The 20,780-nt window shown below is 40.0% G+C and overlaps 2 protein-coding genes across 2 annotated transcripts; one reads left to right on the forward strand and one right to left on the reverse strand.

The window, feature by feature from the left end:
• The first annotated feature begins 595 nt into the window (after positions 1–595).
• prdx3 (peroxiredoxin 3) lies at positions 596–5,030 on the forward strand. The gene is made up of 7 exons (XM_017696689.1): positions 596–697; positions 1,227–1,344; positions 2,522–2,663; positions 3,124–3,259; positions 4,204–4,307; positions 4,506–4,671; positions 4,789–5,030. Exons 1-7 carry the CDS (start codon positions 662–664, stop codon positions 4,837–4,839), a joined length of 753 nt encoding a protein of 250 aa, XP_017552178.1. The 5' UTR covers positions 596–661; the 3' UTR covers positions 4,840–5,030.
• A 126-nt stretch (positions 5,031–5,156) lies between these two features.
• tm9sf3 (transmembrane 9 superfamily member 3) lies at positions 5,157–19,814 on the reverse strand. The gene is made up of 15 exons (XM_017696690.2): positions 19,719–19,814; positions 15,607–15,802; positions 15,150–15,272; positions 14,673–14,833; positions 14,397–14,474; positions 14,142–14,273; positions 10,859–11,025; positions 10,586–10,680; positions 10,175–10,305; positions 8,875–9,014; positions 8,384–8,452; positions 8,137–8,283; positions 7,819–7,902; positions 7,298–7,374; positions 5,157–7,123 (listed from the first exon to the last, which is right to left on the reverse strand). The coding sequence occupies exons 1-15, from the start codon at positions 19,812–19,814 to the stop codon at positions 7,056–7,058; spliced, it is 1,764 nt and encodes a 587-aa protein (XP_017552179.1). The 3' UTR covers positions 5,157–7,055.
• Between the last annotated feature and the right edge of the window lie 966 nt (positions 19,815–20,780).

Here is a 20,780-nt window from a genome sequence, read left to right on the forward strand (position 1 = left end):
AGTTCATCATTTAGGTGACGCATGTGCTCCCAGATTTTTACACTGCTGTACTGACGTTGAACTGTGTGCTGCACTGGGTCGGTATGACCAACAGGTCAAAACAGCTCAGAACAAAGTGACCGCTGTGCCCTGATTGGTGTTCTGGCTTTGCACTTCCTTTGTTTTGACATGTTACGTTTTCATACACACAGAAACCAAAAGGAACGACAGATTTCTCAAAATGTAGTGGAGTAAAAAGTCAGATATTAGACTCTGAAATGTAGTGGAGTGAAAGTAAAAAGTTGCCCAGAATGGAAAAACTTAAGTAAAGTACAGATACAGGAAAAAACTACTTAAGTACAGAAACTCATTACATTTACTTATTTACTGTCCACCACTGATAGAGCTCCTCAGTGTGCAATGTTTTCATCTGAAAATGTGAATAAAAACGCAGAAATGACCTGCTACGATGTTATCTCGACGCTTGCTTGGCTTCTTTCTTGACTTAGTTTCTTAGGTTAACTCACTCACAGAGTGTGGCGGCTGTGGTCACGTGTCCTGTGCGGCTATGAATGTGTTCGAACGAGCTCGATTCCGTTGGATCGACTCATTTGTTCAGAAGAACCGGTTCAGATAAAGTCGCTCGAACATCGTAACGTTAGTCTTTTGCAACACATATAAGATGGCAGCCACCTTCGGGAGACTTCTCGGGACTTCTGTGAGTTTACAGTTGTTTGCGTGTAACTGCTCCCATGGCTGGCGTGCAGTTCTGTCGATTCTGTAGTGATTTTAGCTGTTTGGTTATATCTGCGTTAATATATTAGTCGTGAAGGCTGTTCTAGTGCTGTGAGGTAACCTTCCCCCTCGCTGTGCTGTGCTGTGCTGTAAAGTAGAGCACAGTCCTAACTCAATGTGGATAAAGCTCCCATGATGTGTTTAAAATAGCTCTCTGCCTGCACAACATTATCCTGCATGCATATAAGGGTTCCCCTTGTTCTCCAAACGGATCAGCTCATTATCAAGCTCTTCAGAAGGTTCACGTGGGTCAGAGAACACTAAAGAGTGAGAACCACAGCAGTTTCCCTATGTGGTCAATATGCAGCCTGAAAAATCCAGTCATCATAGGGTCTTTTTATGCTTTTGTTCCATTTCTGGGCTATAGACACACATGTTTTTCATTGAAAGGTCATTTGTGAATCTTTTGAACACGGCACTCAGCTTAGTCCATCCCTTTCTCTTATCTGCAGGCCACAAGAACGGCGGTGAATGGACTGAGGGCCCTGGCCTCTCTGAACGGGGCGTCAGCCATCAGGGCTTCAAGAGCCTTCCCATGTCCTGCTGTACAGAAAGCCTGCTTCTCCATCAGTACGTTTCATTTCAAAAAGTGAAGAGACATGACCTTTTCCCAGTTTAAGTGGTAGTACTCCAGTCATTCAGACAGAAACAACGTCATTCATAGAAGTTTGAAATTTGAAATGCTGCAATTTCTTTACAGTGGTGGTGATACGAACCAGGGGTCACCACCCAGAAACACCGCCGACTTCTCTGGGCCCGAGCTCATCTGAGATTTACATTTACAGCATTTAGCAGACGCTCTTATCCAGAGCAACTTACAAGAAGTGCTTTGTCAATCTAGAGAAAGTATCTTTGCTAGTTAACAATAGCTTAGAGAAAAAGACGGTCCTGAGCTCAGAGGTCACGATGCACAATTTTTAGATGTCATGTTGGTAGTGGTAAAACAGCGGTAGCAGTGATTTATAGCAAATGGCGACCTGTCCAGGGTGTATCCTGCCTTTCGCCCGAAGACTGCTGGGATAGGCTCCAGCATCCCCCCGCGACCCTGACGGAGAAGCGGCTTAGACGATGGATGGATGGATGGATGTTAATTATTTGTTAACACTGAAACCTCATCTCAAATCTGTTATGAAACAATGTCTCACAACAGCTGGCAATATATTTATAACCATCACACATAATAACTTACTGACCGAAGCGGATCCTAGATCAGCACTTCTAATGTTCCTAATCCGAGATTCTTTGTGAATACGGGCTCTGGTTCATTTTTACCTCCACTGTATTGTGAAATTGTAACAATTGACGCTTTAGTCTTTTCTAGAATGGAGCATTTCAAATCCATCTGAATGACTTTAGTCACGCTTTTAAAAATCGAGCGTCTTCAAGGGTTCTTATATAGAATACAGTGGTTCTATTTAGAACCACGAGCACTCGGAGAAGCACTTGCATGCCTAAAAGGGTTCTTTGCATCATGAAGTGGCTGTTCAGATTGATAGAGAATGTGTTATATATGGTTCTACAGAGAACCCTTTTCAAAATGATTCTATATAGCACCAAAAAGGGTTTTTATATTGTTCCAAGCTTGACCTCACAACACTAGCAGAACCCTTCGGACATCAGTGACTTAGTATAGTAAGAAAAAAAAAAAAACTTTTATATGAACTTGAATAAATTGAGCTTCTCTGCAAGATAAGTGAACGGAATTTTCCTCCATTGTGGGTTTTTTGTTTTTTAATCCAAATCCCAGATGCTGCTAAATGGGCACCAGCAGTCACCCAGCATGCACCACACTTCAAGGGTACAGCTGTCCACAATGGAGAATTCAAGGAAATCAGTCTAGATGACTACAAGGGCAAATATCTTGTCCTGTTTTTCTACCCCCTTGACTTGTAAGTCATTTTGCAAATTGGTTCTTTCATCATCTTTTTTCCCTTTGAATGTCTGTTTTGTGTGGCCTGTGACACCATTTCAGTTACTACTTCATAATTTGTCAAATTTTGTGATGTATTACTGGAAAGCCTCCTTTAATGTAATGCTAAGTCCTATAGTGAAAGGATTTTGGTCCCAGTTGACGATATAATGATGTGATGAGTTGGATTTGTACTGCTCCCCATTCATAGTTGACTGTTCTCTGATGGCTACAGTTCTTTTCAGTAAAACAGGCTTGCGTAGGGAGGTCTATAGTGATTAGTTATAAGCACATTCACTTTACAAGCGTGCATGATGTCTTTCCACAGTGTGATGTACAGTTTCATTTTCATAATTATGGTCTTATTCTTATCTGGGTTCTCTGTTGGGACTTGATATGAAAGACCAATGATGTTTTTTCCATTTTTAATCTCTTTGCAGTACGTTTGTCTGCCCGACTGAGATTATCTCGTTCAGTGATAAGGCCAGCGAGTTCCACGATATTAACTGTGCGGTGGTGGGTGTGTCTGTGGACTCTCACTTCACTCACCTGGCCTGGACAAACACTCCTAGAAAGGTAGAACCATTTTACTGCTACCTGCATATACAGCAGGGTTTCTCAACCAGTAGCCCGCAGACCACAGGTGGGCCTTGAAATACCCTCTGGTGTATTGAGTGGGTTGGTTGTGGGCTTGTATGTCATACAAAAGAAGTGGAAAAAATAATTTATTTAATGTTAAGGAAGAAATATATAATGTGTTAATAATGTTTACCATTTAAAAACAAGTCTTGCAGCAACAAAGCATGATGCAGCTTTGTTTTGTTCCAACCCCAAAATTTAATTTGTCCACTCACAAGTGACCGGTATTTAAAAAATGTGTTGTAGAAACGTTTTTGTGTAACCTGCCATTATTCCACTTGGACTGGAGGTGGAAAAGGTTGACAACCCCTGATTTACAGTACTATGCAAAAGTCTTGGGCCTCTGATAAAATAGGAAAAATAGATCCACAGTTATTTATTTGGCAATTAAAAATGTTCAAAAATGACTGACTAGAATAAATAGAAACCAATAAAACAGCACTTTGTGATGTCACATGTGCAGGGACCAGCTAATACCAGCTTTAGCTAATCAGTCCTTCATTAAATGAAATCAGGTGCTGCTGGTGGAATTTAACAAATCCTTGTAGTGGAGTATAGTGAGAAGTTCCTTTAACCAACACATTATCAAACTTTTTTTTAAAAAACAAACTGCAATTTGCATTTATTTGTATTTATTTCACTTTGAATAGAGCTCTTACTGGCAAAAACAGACTTGCTGCCCCAATAAAAAGTTTTAGTTATCTCAGGTACTTTTGAACAGTAACTGTATGTGTTTATGCAGACTGCTGATCTTGTCAAATAGGTCATCTGATAAGAACATGGTGATAAGAACAAGTCTGTTTAAGTGAGCTTTGGGAAAACCACCAAAGCCAACTCCAAATCTCTCTGCATGAACTTTGGCCTCTCTTGTTTTTCTTCAGAGTGGAGGACTGGGAAAAATCCACATCCCCCTGCTGGCTGATCTTAACAAACAGGTCTCTAGAGACTACGGCGTCCTACTGGAGGGTCCGGGAATAGCTCTGAGGTATAGTGAGAAAACACAATTGGATTAGAAATTGCTTATCATTTAGAAAACTGTACCTGACCCTTTTGATGTTCTTTACTGATCTCATCATTTCTAGCATAGGCCTCAGTAGCTTTAGAGCATAATTTCAGCAGAAATGTCTTGGCTTTCTCAGATAAGCCCTTCACTTTTTTATTTGCTTTGTGTTTCTCTCTAAAGGGGGCTCTTTATCATTGATCCTAATGGTGTAATAAGACACATGAGCATCAATGATCTTCCAGTGGGGCGCTCTGTTGAGGAGACTTTGCGTCTCGTAAAGGCCTTCCAGTTTGTGGAAACGCATGGAGAGGTCTGTCCAGCCAGCTGGACCCCAAAATCACCTACGGTAAGGCTTTTAGCTTCCTTTTAAAACTGTTTATAGATCTGAAATTGCTCATCAAAACCTGCAACGATGGTTGAAGTTGTTTTGCTAGTTTTTAAACGCTGTTTTCTTGTGTTTCAGATAAAGCCAACCCCCAAAGGCTCAAAGGAATACTTTGAAAAGGTTAACTAAAGTAGCCCTGTCAGATTGACTGTGCTTCTAATGGATAATATAAAATGAAGGCACTTTGTGTGTGAACTGGTAATGCACATTATTAAAGACCATAGATTTATTCTGGTATATGTATCAAACATACTAGCAGTTTCTATTTTTGTTCTGTGTATTTGGCAAGTTGTCTAAATAAAACTGATGCTGACTGTCAATGTGGGGGATTCTTTTTTTGATGGCATCACAAGAAGCATTCATATTTTTTAAAGACTTAACAGGTAATCTTTCCTTACACTTCTGTTTTCTAAAACAATCCAATACATATGAAGCACAGATGCTGCTGCCATCACACCATTCTTTTATTCTATTGATTGAAAAGTGCAATTACAGAGAAAATGTGTGTTCTCAAAAAAACATGGTTTCTTTTTCAGCTGTCTTGAAGAATTGGGAAAAGAAAAATCACTTAGCCAAAATATTTATCAAGACAACTTCACTTTTAGAATTCAAACCATGCCTATATAACCTCTGTACATAAACAATGTTTATTTTTTTTCTTTTTACAGCACAATTTTAATAGTATGTTTAAAATGTCCATTCAGACATCACAAGGTTCATGACATGAGGAACCAGAAATCAACCAGTTTGAGCAGGTTCAGGGGTTAGAAAAAAAGGCTGTGTCACATCTCAGACATCTTTAGTTACATACTGTATTTACACAGCAGAATGAAAACAAAATGTTTGCTGGAGTGCTGCAGCAGCACATCGGACAGCAATGAAAACATCTAATAAAGTGTACAAGGTCACTCTTTACAGTATGCTTGCCAAAACTCTGAATGTGTCGGACATTCACAACATTGGTTCTGGTAATGGATTCAAAAAGTTAGCATGAGGGAGGTGGCTGTCCAGCTTATGGAGAGCCATTTAAAGCTTTAAATCATAAATGTTGAAAGTAAAGAAAAAAAAATAATAATTGCCGGTATTGACTATCTCCTCTACGAGCAGCACAAAGTCAAAGAAGCACTTGACAGGATTTCGACTGCTTCACACAATGCATATGAAAAGGGTAGGCGAACATGAGTGTCAGGAATTTAAAAAAAAAGCAGATACAAACAGAACTTCATACAATTAGGTGAAAACTTCATGCAAGTACAGGCAAGATGTAACAGTGCCGCCCACCCCAAGCTCAGAAGTGAAAGAAAAGAGAACCAAAATCTTTAAACCGAACATCTTAAAAAGAAAAAAGAAAAAAAAAAACTGTAATAAATCTGTACAACCAAAATACATTTGGGATCTACATCTACAGTTACGTTATTAAGGTTATATACATGTTTACCCCATCCATATATTATCTTCACAAGCAGACTTCATTCAAAACCCAACATTAAAAGTAAGACTAAACCAGAAAATACAAGATCACCTCAAAACAACCAATTAGAACAATCTGCCATTCAATCTACAGTTCTCCCAGATGACCAGTCCTACATTAATCTATATCCTGGGCAGGGAACCAGGATAAAACTTCTTTTTTGATGCAAACTATTTGTTTGTTTGTTTTTCATTTGATTTGAACTAGCTAGTGTAAACTGGGGAGAAAAAAAAATGGTGCTACGTGAATAAGTCTGGCTACACAGATGCTAGTAGCCTATACTGAGTTTTTAAATGATGGAAAAAATATCCAACATGGACATTTTGCAAATTCAAATGCATGTTACGCTCTAGGTGATTCAAAACAAGTGTTTAAAACAATACAACCATGGCATCACACAGCTCTGTAATATAAAAGACAGGTAGGAGCACGGACACAAACCCAACTCTCCAATATTCTCATATAATAGAACAAAGGCTTTCAACACGCTTTGGCCTCTTCACTGAAGAGAGCTAGACTATTCCATCAATAAAGGTCTATGTTCACTGGTGATGGGTGGGACAGATGTATCAGAGAACTAAGGTTGTGGTTTACATTTTCTTCCATTTTTAAACTGCATAAAATCTATGCATTTGCTCCAGAGGAAAGAAATGAAACGTTATTAATAATAATAAAAAAAAAATACAAATAAAACTTTATTTCATCTTCCATTTTTGCCTTTGTGTGCACAATTTCCAACCTTGAATTCACTGAGAAAATGGAAAACTAGATTTATACAAGATAAGATCACAATCTCTTCTTGCAAAAGAAACAAAGACTTGTGCCCGCCGCTGCTGGGAAAATGCCGGCTGATCGCAGCTCTGCTGCAGAGATGCTAGTCGATTTTAACGTTTGTGTAGATCTTCCTCACGAAGGCACTTGTTCCCATGTAACCAACTGCTCCTGTAGGGACATACAAAGAAATACACTTATGACACAGAGCTAAATATTTAAGGATGAACTTTTCCATATTCGTTCATTTCAGATGGTAGACTACACAGTGATCATTCAGGCAGAATGAAGAAGAGAGAGAAATTAATACTGTGAAGTTCTGATAAATGAATCTGCCATACGCACCGCACATTATACCCAGAGCAGTGCTGAACACAGCCATGTACCCAAAATAGAACGATGTCTGAAATAAGCCATACATCCTGCAGAGGGAAAGAAAAAAAATAAATGAAAAATAAGGGGAAAAAATATAGACACTTGGTCACAAAGTCTATATAGTCTACTGTTACACTTAAAGTCTATTTAAGCTTTTGAACATTACAAAGAAAGATACCATAGACACTCGATCACATTTATCACCATACAGAAAATACATATATATATTTTCTGTATGGTGTATATATATATATATATATATATATATATATATATATATATATATATATATATATATATATATATATATATATATATATATATACACACACACACACACACACACACACACCATACAGAATATATATATATATATATATATATATATATATATATATATATATATATATATATATATATATATATATATATGTAAAAATGAAGTCTTAGTTAGCAGTCATAGCCTTGGAAGAAAACCAACTTCAACTCACTTCGTTTTGAAGAAATAGTAGTAAAAGGAATACATGTAAACATAAACCGCTGTGGAGGCTGCAGAAAGAAAGCTTGTCCACTGCCTGTAAAAGAATGAAATGAAATGATCAAATTCAGTTTGAAGGCGGTTCAGAATAAAAACATAGAACCTGACAATTTCCTAGGTGACTCAATTGCCTTCTCCCCAGAACTAAAATCTGATCCTTACGTAAAAACCAAGAACGCACACCATCACACCACATTTAAATTCATTAAATTAAGCTCACAACAGAAAAAGAAGACAGGGAAACTTCTTTTCATAAATAAGCGACACTCACCATCTGTAGTCTTCGGCATTGAGTAGGAAATACGTGCAAACAATGGTCACACACACAGTCACGATACACAAGATGACCAGCACAAGCATCATGAAGCCATACACGTAGTAAATCTTGTAGGCCCAGAATGAGGTGAAAATAAAGTACCTGAGAAGAAGTGAACAAAGTTTTTAAAAATTATTTAAACAAGTGATACTGGGCATCTCATGTGTACAAAGTAAAACAACTGAGGGAATAGCAGCCTTACATCTCAATGAATATTGACCCAAATGGTAGAATGCCACCCAGACACACGATAACAGCTGGTTCCATGAACCTGATAAATAAAACGAAGGAAGAGGTGAGGTACTAATGATGATGGATCCCTATTTTTCCCCCCACTGGTGCATGCACGGGTACATAATGTAAAATACACTGATTTTCACAGTAAGACAACCATACAATATGATGTCACAGAACACAATGGTTATTATATATTGTAAATAACACTGGACAATATGTAGTCTCAGAGCATAAGCACATGCACACATTTTCATCTCTTTTTATACCCATATTCTATCTTAGTATTTTCTCTAGACAATTTATACATGTGTGCAACATAAAACTTATTCAGATTACAATCAAACTGCAATCTAGACTTTGGGCAAAAAGGAGGAAGAATTTTATTCACTCAATATTTAACTACCTCTTCAGTACAACAGTTACCACAAGGTGTCTAAAAATAAAGGAGGAGCGTACCATTTCTTCTCTGGGATGGGTCTGGGCACAGCATTAACCCTGCAGGGGAAGTTCGGCTGACCTGAGAGATTCCGACCCAAGATCGTCCCAACTAGGTTCAGGGGAAGGATGACGAAGAAGCAGATACAGCACACTGCAACCTGGAAAACAAAGACAAACTGCATCACTCTGTTCCACTCCAAATCATGCATGCCTGAAATGTTTCAAGTGGCTGTGGTAAATGATCTCAAAGAAACAATCAAAATCAGTGTGCACAGCAAAGAACAGAAGCTGGAGGTGATGTAGCACAAGCAGTCGCAACCTGTGATTCAGCAAAAATGAATGCTGGTGGACAGAAATCAGTTTTCATCATTTAACCTTTTACACGTCATCAACCAAGTAAAAACAGTCCACTTGAATCATCAACAGACTAATAAATAAGGCACAAAATCACTTGTAAACAAGAGAGACACTTCAAGAGAAAGTCTTGAATACAGGACATGGTCTATTTAAGGACACTCCTAAATAGATGGTTACTGTTGCAAGAGAACTGGAACAACCTACACAAAATACATTAATTATTTAATTATATTTCATTAATTAATCATGTTAAAGTACTGAGTAAAAGGAATGCAGAGAAATATAAAGACTACTCATTAGTTACACTCATGTCCACCATTACAGCATCACTTTAAATAAGGACCATGTGACGCGAAGCCAAAAACACTAAAACTAAGGGCTTTTTTCAGGACCCAGGACCACTTGCTCTGCAAATTTGGTATGTTTGATGTGAAAGCCCAGGAGCAGTCCAGAAAACTCAATCCTCCTAAAATTGGGGTCTGAGGTTTGGTGCAGCAGACTGCACCTGTGGAAGCTAACCGCTCCTGGTGCTGTGTGTGGGTTGCATGATTGGTTCATTTTGTAATGTGACTGCTCTAAACATTCACATTAATTCCCTGTTAAGTTTCATGATAGCAGATAAAGTACTAGTGCGGACAAAAAGTGCTGTTCTTTACCACTTACGGGTTTGGATCTAAGGAAAATAAAAAAAGCAGCACGTGGATGAAGGTAGTGCCCTACCATTTTGCAAACCTACATGCAGAAAAGTGACATATGAATTGTACAACTGATCTACGGTTTGGAAGGAATTCTTGTGTGTGACAGCAAACCAGCAATAATGAGCAAGTGTGTAAACGCCAGTAAGCCTCTAAAGCCTTCACATTATGGCTTATTTATAATTTACTTCAGTTCCTGCCATGTTTCCAGGAGCAAGTATGAACTCCTCATGGACTAATCATTTCTGGCCAGGCTAAGCACTCACCATAGTACCGAATGGAATGGCTCTGGAGGCATGGTAGTAGATAGCGATGAAGTTAATGAAGAAGGCTGTACCGCACACCATAGCTGGGATCAGGAACGCCCCGATAAACATCTGCTTTATCCACCTCCTCCCTGCTCAAAAGCACACAAAGTAACAGCCATGCTACTGTAACTACTCCTCAATAATGGTGATTGAGAACACTGACATTTAACCCAGAGTTTTCTAGCATTCAAATAAAACAGTCTGTCAGTCAACATATACTTTTGTGATATCGTGCAGCACACTGGTTGCACATGAAGCAATGTCTAAAGCTAAATTTTTTCCCCACCATGTTTACAGTATTAATGAGCCATGGCAGTTCATTTTCCTGCTAAGGACACAGAATTAAATCTCAAGACAGTAATATCTTACCCCCTTGTTTTGCATACAGGCTTCCCCCAAAGTAACCATTTACTGGAGAGGTGGCAGCATAAACAAATATGGCAGTGCTCAGCATGGACCCCCTCCTACAAGAGAAAAAGGAAGATAATTGTCACTATACCCATAAAAAAAAAAAAAAAAAAAAAAAAATTAAAATTATATATATATATATATATATATATATATATATATATATATATATATATATATATATATATATATATATATATAAAATATTTGCTTAGTAAATTACTGAAGACTCACTCAGTGTACAAATCCTCAAGCATGGCCAAAACTATGACAATGAGGGATACAGAGAAGATCTGGCAACCAGAGCCAATAAGGGAGGAGAAGATCAGAGGGTGGCTGGAGGGTCTGAATACATCACCATGAACTTGCTTCCACCCATACTCATCCCCAAGATCCCTGTCCTGTGTACAGACAGAAAAAGCAGTATATGGTACGTCAAGCACAGACACAGCAGAAAGCTATTCACGGTAAATTCCCTGATTCAAATTATTTCAGCCAGGCAATGCAGTGTCTTAAACTTTCTGACCAAAACTTTGAATTAATCATCTGATTTTATCCAGAAAAACTAACATCTACTTTATTAATTTTGCAAAGTCATGTCATGAACAAGACATCTGCAACATGACACAAAATTCCACCCAGCAAAAGTACAAACCTAATTCCAAAAGAAGTTGGGGTGGTATGTGAAACACTAATAAAACAGAAAGCGGTAACTGACCTGTATTACACTCTAAACTTCACAAAAACACACACACCCCCACCCCTTCTAAGCCACTTCTCTTTCTGGGTCGCAGGTTTACAAACCATGTTTTTTCTAACAAACCTATAGTTAATAAATAAATATTTAAAATTAACTATGCTCGTTTAAATGTTTGCAACTGCTTGGGGACTGAAAATACCAGTTAATCGAGTTTTGAAGATAATTTTTTGTAGTTCTTCTGTTATACAAATCAAGGATACGACATACGACAATGGAAGACAAGCCTGGACTACTGGCAGGCCAGTCTGGGACCCATTCTTTCTGAATATGCAGCCATGCTGTTGTAACACATGCAGAATGTTGCTTAGTGTTGCCAAGAAGAAATAAACCCTGAGAAACCTGGCATCTAGAAGGCAGCAAAGGTTGCTCCAAAATGTGTTCAACCTTAATGGTGCTTTTACAGATGTGCAAGTCACCCACTAATATTCCCCCCGACCATGACAGACTTTTGAACTTTATGCTGGTATCAATGTGGATTGTCCTTTCTTTCTTTGGTCTGGAGAACATGACGCCCAATATTTCCAAAAATAATCTGAAAGGCTGACACGTCAGACCACAGCACATACACTATTGCCAAAAGTATTCACACCCCAATCCAAATCATTGAATTCAGATGTTCCAATCACTTCCATGGTTGCAGGTGTATAAAACCAAGCACCTAGGCATGCAGACTGCTTCTACAAGCATTTGTCAAAAAAGGTCGCAATCACTACAGACCTCCAAACATCATGTGGTCTTCAGATTAGCTCAAGAACAGTGTGTAGAGAGCTTCATGGAATGGGTTTCCATGGCCGAGCAGCTGCATCCAAGCCTTATAATGCAAAGCGTCGAATGCAGTAGTCTAAAGCATGACTCACTTGGACACTAAAGCAGTGGAGACGTGTTCTCTGGAGTGACAAATCACGCTTCTCTGTCTGGCAATCCGATGGATGAATTCGGGTTTGGCGATTGCCAGGAGAACGGTACTTGCCTGACTCCATTGTGCCAGATGTAAAGTTTGGTGGAGGGGCGATTATGGTGTTGGGTCGTTTTTCAGGAGTTGGGCTCGACCCATTACTTCTTAATGCTTCAGCAGACCATGAGATTTTGGACAATTTCATGTTCCCAACTTTGCAGGAACAGTTTGGGGATGGCCCATTCCTGTTCCAACATGACTCCACACCAGTGCACGAAGCAAGGTCCATAAAGAAATGGATGAGCGAGTTCAGTGTATAAGAACTTGAACTGCCTGCGCAGAGTCCTGACCTGACCCCAACAGAACACCTTTGGGATGAATTAGGCCCAATCTCACCCAATTTCCTTCATAACACATAAAATAGTTAGTAATACGCTGATGTCTCGGTCGCTACCTGGCGAAATTTCCCGTTCCACATTAAATGGTGCAGCAGTTACACTCTGGTACGTGAGTCTGCTACAACATTTAAGGAGGAACCGGAAATCGATCATGAAGCTGGCGATTAAATAAGGAGGAACCGGAAATCGATCATGAAACTAGTTCAGCTTTAAATCACCAAAGAATTCTTGGTGGTGATAAATAACTGCCCCCATCTTTGAAGGTGTATGATGCCCTAATTGTATTTAAGCAGCGAGGAGCTGAACTTTCCCCTCCTCTGTTGTCACTGCAGACCGGCAGGGTCGCCAACAGAGCAGCGCTAGTAGCTGTTAATGAAGTGATGCAGTTTTTTGTTTGGCTCTTTTTTTATTTGGTGACTCATTTGATTGATGTTGAAAACTGAAGTGAATGAATAGCGAGTGCTCTGCTTTTCAGTCTCCTTTGGATAAACGGCAAATGTCAGTGTGATATACCATTATTGCTACAGTATGGAGGCACAGCAGGAAAACACGTCCTGATTATTTTTCCAGGCTGTTTTAAATATGATTCACCTGTCCTGCCATGTGACACACAAGTGAGATCACCACAGCTGGAGGCGGCGTATCGGAAATGGCTGGAAAACATAGTCTTGTCTGTTTACGTAAAAGTCGCTGACGACAACTGATGACGTTTCCGGTTCTTGAAGGGTTGTCCCATTTCAAAGGGAAAAGATTTCAACCACTAACCAATAACTCAGTTTCAAGGGGGGAGGGTTACACTTGAAAACAAGGGGTAGGAGTAAAAATAAGAAATTGGAGTGGGCCTTAGAGCGAAGACTGCGAGCCAAGCCTTCTCATCCAACATCAGTGTCGGACCTCACAAATGCACTTCTAGAAGAATGGTCAAAAACTCCCATAAACACACTTCTAAACCTTGTGGAAAGATTTCCCAGAAGGGTTGAAACTGTTATAGCTGCAAAGGGTGGGCCAACATCATATTAAGCCCTGTGGATTAAGAATTGGATGTCTCTCAAGTTCATATGCGTGTGAAGGCAGACGAGCAAAACTGTTGATTTTTTTGTTGATGCATTTTTGCCAAAGTGGTGAGTCTCAACCCATCCTTACTCATCAAGAGCTAGGTCTTTCCTGGATGTTTCTTGTATATCCAAGCATGAAATAGTCTTAAACTGTCCCCGTTCCTTTTTTGTTGATAAGGTAAACATTACATTGTGTTTTTGTACTGTTTTCTTTTAAATACAGATCAAAGTAGATTTATAAATCACTGCTTTCTGTTTTCAATCTGCATTTTACCTACTGTCATAACCTTTTTTGGAATTAGGTTTATGCATTCACTAGCACTTTTTGTTCAATTACCCTAAAACCATTTCCTCATTTGGCAAGGCCTAGTATTATTCATTTGGAAAATGCTCAGAATTAATAACTCACCATATCATCCATTTCCTCCTCTTTGCTGTATCTGGCATAGTCTTTCCTCAGTGTCCTCATCAGGATCATAGACACCAGGCCCACCAGGAAAATGACCATCATGAAGGAGTTAAATATGGAGAACCAGTGAATCTATCCGTGGAGAAACATACAAGTTAAACTAAGTTCTTTCTGCATGCATCACAACCTTTAACATCTGTTTTCACAGAATAAAAATCTTACGTCAACAGTGCTTATCAAAATGTAAGTACTTACTCTGTGTTGAAAGAATGATGGATCAAGGTATTTGTCAAATCGATCTTCGAATTTCACATCAGATTTTTTCCACTTGACCTACAATGATGGGGGGGTGCAAGTTTTGTTTCAGTACTTCTAGAATTAACTAACACTCCAATATCTGCAACTTCTTCTTATCAGCATTGTGACAATAAGATATGCTGTCCGCAGATAGAGCCAGCTACACATGGTAAAGAGTCAGAATAGGGTATTCACAGGTGGTTTTAGAAGGACTTCTAATAAAACTGTACTCACTGAGTAAGACATAGCAATCCTTGTGTTTGGCACAAGTTTGACTTTCCCCTCACTTGTCAGGTTAACATCCACAATCCTGTCACCATTGAAGCCAATTTCCAGCTTTTTGTAAGTCCAGAGGTAATAGTCCTCCCCGTTTTCATCAGCTTCTCCAACAATCCCTGAGATGCAATCATCAAATCCGTATGTTTACAAAAACAGGCAATCTTGCGAAATCTCGGAAAACATACAGCATTACTCAAATATGCTGTTTTAAAACAGAATTTCAGAAACAATGTGTGCACGCATCACTGGATTGTGTGCAATAGCCAGATCTGCAGTCTACTACTATATTAAGCACAATAAGATAAATATAGCATGGTTAACAAGTTTCAAACTAGTGAGGGACAGCTGAGAGTGAACAGACCATAGTGGTACTGAATTTCAAACCCTCTAATGAGTGGACATGGCAAAGCATTTAAATCCTGAACTACTCACCCCAGATGGGCAGGTCATCTATGTACATTTGGTACCAGTAGTGGTTCTTGATGGCGTAGACAAAGGCTTCCCTTTTAGCTTTGTTCAGGTCAATTTCACAGTATGTCGTCTGCATTACTTCCTCTGTGAAAGACAAACCCCAATTACTGTGTTTCCCCCAAAAATGTGAGAAATATCCACTCCAGTGAATACATTTAAGCCAATTCTAAAGAATCTTTCTTGTGCTCTCCTATATAGATATTCAAATGTGAAAATATTAAACTTGCAACAGCAACTAAATACTTTTTACACAAGTTACACAATGTAATGCAATGCAATGTTCTAGCGGTACACAATACATTTTTCTGATCTTATGCACATTAACACAGTCTAAGCCCACTCATGAAGCTATCATCTTCCTTAAACTGATGAAAAATGGGTTGTGTGTGAAAGTGCTTCAATGCAAAATGACAAGTACCTTTAAACTTGATGTCTAAGCCACTGAACTCAAGCTCTACACCCTGCAAAGCCTCTCCCAACGTCTCATGGTAGTGGCTGATGGTCTTCTTAGTGCCCTCACAGAAGGGCAGGGAGAAGTATTTATAGGTCTCCTGTCTGTTGTGATAGGGCCCCACTGTGTTCATCCACAGAACCACCTCTTCTTTGTCTGTATACTACATACAAAAAAATATATATATATTGTTAAAATTTGCTCTTCAGTGACATTCACATGGACAACATTGGTATGCAATATGACATAGTTTGGCAAACTGAAAATGACATCACAATTTTTTTCCTTTTCCTCATTTTTCTTCCAAGGTTGGGTGTTGCCATTTCCCACTTTCCTATTCCCACGTGCATGTTCTCCTCATAGTTTGTCAACACCACCAATGTGGAGAAAGGAAGGAAGAATGTAGTGCAGTCTGGCACAAATACGTTTAAAGAGGAGTGCCTACTACCTGCTCTTAGGTGCCAGTGGCTTGTATGTCTGAAAAAGTGTGCCCAGCTACACTGGTACCCTCCCATTTCACAAACATCAGAAAGAATGTCAAACGTTCAATGCGCCTGAATGTGCCACACCCACTGGCCATAAATGATGTGTACTTTCTCACCGTGTAGTGACGAACTCCAGGGCACTACTACAGCCTACTACTACATAGGCCAAACAGGATTTGACAGATTGACAGAGTGCAGAAGCTAACAGCTATAGCAACAGATTTGGGGCAGAAAAGGGTTTAAGATGATCAAGCAAAAAACAGATAACCAAGGTTTTTTGCACCGCAACACAGTAATAATGTCCCCTACTCCATAAAGTCTGCACTGCATCACTCACACAGTATACTCTGACAGACAGCACACCATAGAATGAGAAACTCATCACTTTTGCATCACACTACATAAAAACTGAACAATGACACACATTTACAAACTGACAAAGTGACAGGGGAATAAAAAGGCTCTGCTGTAATGCAGGAACCAGAAAAGTCCCGTTTTTACATTTTGGCTATACCTGGCAAGCACAAAGTGAGTGACCACTGAAGAGCTACAACAATTTATACACTTATCTTAAAAAGTACATCTTAGTTTGCTTAACATGTAAAATGGAGCTGGATCATGAGGAGCCTCCAACATTATAAGCTCAGCACAGCAACTATACAGATTTGGGCATGAGGGATACTGTTTAATTAGAAACCAGCTCCTGAAGATCCACAATACAGCAGAGTTTAGTCCTTAATCCAACACAGCAAAACAAGACCAAGTACTCATGTGATACCGGCAAACTTGGCGAACCTGGACATCACAGCCATCATTGAGGATAGTGGATTGACGCACTGCAGGAGCCACTGTATTTAATGCTGAGAGGGTGCGATGGTCTGGACTGGGAGCAATTTTAATAATTTGCCAAGAAAGAGTCATGAGCTGAGCGGAAAGTTGGTTCCAAAAGTGTTAAAAAAGACACCTCAAAATTTATACTCTATATTACAGCACTTCAAATTGCAAATGACCCAATGACTAAGAGTTAAAGTGATGACTGTCTGTGACTCGATGCATGTTCAGCCATATCAGATGAGATATTCAGAAAACTCGATCCAAGACAGACAACTGGCAAATACATTTTACAGTCAGTAAAGGTATCTAGCCTTGCATGCCCCTTGATGACTTTCTCTGAATGTGTGTCGGTAGTTAGTTTCCGCGTATCCTGATAGTTTTTAGTCAACACCAACTGCGAGTGTGTATCCATGTTGATTTGGGCTTCAAGGGTTTGACCAGTGAAGCGTTTTCCACTGTTTTAGTCCATCAAGCTGTGTGAGTGAAATCAGTTTAGGCAGTTGCATGTTGTATCTCAGCATACATTTTTAAAAATAATTTGTAATATGACAGTCAAAAATCATTACATTTTGATGGCAGATTACAGGGGCTAATATCAGTCTCACTCATCCTTAAGAATTCCTTGCAAAACTTTTAAATGACTCCTTTTTCTTTACAGCATTTTATATTGTGGAAGAGAGATTACATTTTCCTGTAGAGGGAGTTTTCTGTTTTTTTCTTTTTCTTTTTTTACCCCCTTTCATATCCCTCTCTGTTCTTGATGCATTGAACCACCACTACTTACAATTCAATGGATTCACCACTAATTTGCTATGGTGGTGTTCTTTGTTCTGTATGATATTTTGCCATTGTGGAGCTTTCCGATGCTTGACATGCATCAGCTGAATACTTCTATCATCACGTCAGTCACAGTGAACTCCAAAGGCAGAAGCAAATCTTAAAATTAAGACGGACTAACTCGAAAACAATTAATAAGTAGCCTAAAATAGTACAACTGAGGAGCCACAGATCTAAAATGGACTATTTATGCTTCCCAGGGAAATTCTGGTTTTGTTAAAAAGTTTCAGTAGACGACCCAACACATGAACTGTTACGACCCATAACGGTGTTCAGGCTCAGTGACACACCTTACCCAGTGAATTAACATAAATAATAATAAAATTACAATTAAAAGACAGCTTTCTGAACCATGTCAAACAGAAAGCTTTTTTGGTAACCCTGAAGTAGCACAGGTAAACAACCACCTATGCAAATCAAGGTGTTCACATTCATGTCACAGTGCTGAATCACAAGTGGACATATCCGGTCAGAACATAAACAATGCAGGACTGAGTAATGCATGGCCACAACAATGTCTCAGTCTTGTGCCTTACAATGACTTCAAAAGGACAGCAACATCTCTAAATAAAGCCATTCCATCACGAAGATATCAAGAGGGACCACTTAGGAAGTTAGTTAGCCCATTTTATTGGGGTGTATTTTAAATCTCCAACTTCTTTACAGACGTTAGAGCCTTGATATCTGCAACTAATACGTGCCTTCTCTGTAAAACCTTCAGCACACTCATCACATGGACACAGAAGAGCTTCTCTGAGGCTTCTTATCAGGAAAAGTGCGAGTGAGGGAGCGAGAGAAAGAGAGTGAGCGTCATAAACAGCGTTGACCGATTGCTCAGCAATACGATCGATCTGTCCAGTCCACCAGCACACCGAATAACCAGACCCCCACTCAGACAGAAACACACACTTTCTGAGGTCCAAGACAGTGTCCTCACCACACACACACACACACATTAATGCATAATGACGACCCCTTTAGTCCCTCTGCTACAATCCGCCAGTTGTGTGGCTGTAACCGTAAACTCTCACTGATGGATTACAATACCGTCAGTGTTGAGAGCGCCGAGCTCTCAGTGATCCAGGACACAGAAGAGACTCCCGAAAACAAACAAGATCATTACTCTGACTCGAGCAAAAGTCAACAGGAATATGTCCATACTCCATTTGACGTAGAAAAAACATGATCCTACACAAATAGTTCAGCCATCGTGTACTGTCATTGTTTCTTGCAGCTTTTGCATCAGCCTGCTAACGTCTAAAACGAAATAACTAGCCTGAGCCAACTTAGCCAGCCAGCTAGTTCGATCACAAAAGAGACACAGAAGTCACTGATCCGATCCATCGAGTAGCTGCTACCTTCATGTGACATTTCTGAGGGCACTGCCATAAACTGCCCACAAGGATAAGTTCGACCGCCGCGTTGTGCTGATTCTGGCTAAGCTAACCCGACCGCCGTGGCAGGCCGAACCGGATACGTCTGTGTGCACAGGCGGACATGTTAACGAATGCTAGCCAGCAAGCTAACCTTAGACCAGTCGACTTTTATTTATCCTCGCCGTACATTTCTCGAGTTATTTATAAGCCGACACGGTGGCAGTGAGTTTATTGCGTTTGACTTCACGTTGACGCTACTTATTTTTAAAACTGCTGACAGTGTTTATCGAGCTTAGCCAAGTGAGCGTTTGTTAGCTAAGCTAGCTGGCTTGTTTCTCTGGACCACGTCGCTTTAGCTTTTTAGCAACCGAGGGGGAGGGGGTCTCTAAAACCACATTAACAAGACACTAGCAGAGTTTTGCGACAGGTTAACTCGTTCCACATTGGTTCTGGTGACAATAAGCCGTTTCTTCTCACGAATAGCCCCCCCTCCACCCCGCTAAAGAGAGACACAAGGGCTTCTCGGCCCCCGAAGCATTTTCCTTACCGTGTGTTCATGCTCGTCCGCCCGCACCGGCAATAACAGACCTATAAGAGGCATTAAGACCACCGCTGCGACCTTCCACCTGGACGAGCCTGTCATTTTTCGAGGAAAGTGTGATTCTGGGATTTTACTATGTCTTTTCTTTTTGAGCTATCCCACCTTCCTCCTTCCTGGTTCTATGACAGTGGATGGGTCGGGATTCTCTCATGTGAATATGTCGCGAATTGTTTCACGGTGAAGCATCGCGGTCGACGCCGATTGGCCAAAGTGTGCCGTAGCTTTCGGTTCGACCAATCGGGGACAGGAGCGCTGAGCGAGTGTTGAACTTCGAGACGCCGCTCGCCCAGTGCTCCGCCACCTTCGGCCACGTCATCCGAGTGCGTGCAGCGGGAGCGGAAGAGGAGGATGAGTCCGGCCGCTTCACTGGGTTAGGAGGGTCGAAACACCTACTGTACACCACAGATTCATTACGACCTCCTTATAGATTCAGCAGCATTATCCACGTTTCTGGCCCTCTTTCCCAGAGGTGGACAGTAACTAAGTAAATGTAACTCGTTATTTTACTTAAGTAGTTTTTTCCTGTATCTGTACTTTACTGAAGTTTTTCCATTTTGAGCGACTTTTTCCTTTCACTCCACTATATTTCAGAGTCTAATATCTGACTTTTCACTCCCCTACATTTTGAGAAATCTGTCGTTCCTTTTGGTTTCTGTGTGTATAAAAACGTAACATGTCAAAACAGAAGAAGCGCAAAGCCAATCAGGGCCCAGCGGTCACTTTGTTCTGAGCTGGTTTTGACCTGTTGGTCATACCGACCCAGTGCAGCACACGGTTCAACATCAGTGCAGCAGTGTAAAAATTTGGGAGCACATGCGTCACCTAAATGATGAACTAACCTAACTTTGTGCAAATAGAGCACAATATAGAAATATGTCCACATATGCAGTCGTGACTGGCCTGTTTCTTTTTTTCTGAATTCATACAAACACTTTCATTTTATAGTAAATCAGTTTGGGTTAGTTTATGTTTATGAACAGAGGCCTACAGATCAACACAGTAAAGGAA

Source organism: Pygocentrus nattereri, chromosome 5, assembly GCF_015220715.1.
Source record: "Pygocentrus nattereri isolate fPygNat1 chromosome 5, fPygNat1.pri, whole genome shotgun sequence".
Lineage (NCBI taxonomy): Eukaryota > Metazoa > Chordata > Actinopteri > Characiformes > Serrasalmidae > Pygocentrus > Pygocentrus nattereri.

What these genes read in the sequence shown, in the direction of transcription:
- tm9sf3 (XM_017696690.2), bottom strand. Translation starts at nt 19,814, where the DNA reads ATGACAGGCTCGTCCAGGTGGAAGGTCGCAGCGGTGGTCTTAATGCCT. An exon ending in GGATTGCTATGTCTTACTCA is followed by an intron (nt 14,475 to 14,672) that starts GTGAGTACAGTT and finishes CCATCATTGTAG; the next exon opens with GTCAAGTGGAAAAAATCTGA. An exon ending in TACTATTTCTTCAAAACGAA is followed by an intron (nt 7,375 to 7,818) that starts GTGAGTTGAAGT and finishes TTCCCTCTGCAG; the next exon opens with GATGTATGGCTTATTTCAGA.
- prdx3 (XM_017696689.1), top strand. Translation starts at nt 662, where the DNA reads ATGGCAGCCACCTTCGGGAGACTTCTCGGGACTTCT. An exon ending in GAAAGCCTGCTTCTCCATCA is followed by an intron (nt 1,345 to 2,521) that starts GTACGTTTCATT and finishes TCCAAATCCCAG; the next exon opens with ATGCTGCTAAATGGGCACCA. An exon ending in GGACCCCAAAATCACCTACG is followed by an intron (nt 4,672 to 4,788) that starts GTAAGGCTTTTA and finishes CTTGTGTTTCAG; the next exon opens with ATAAAGCCAACCCCCAAAGG.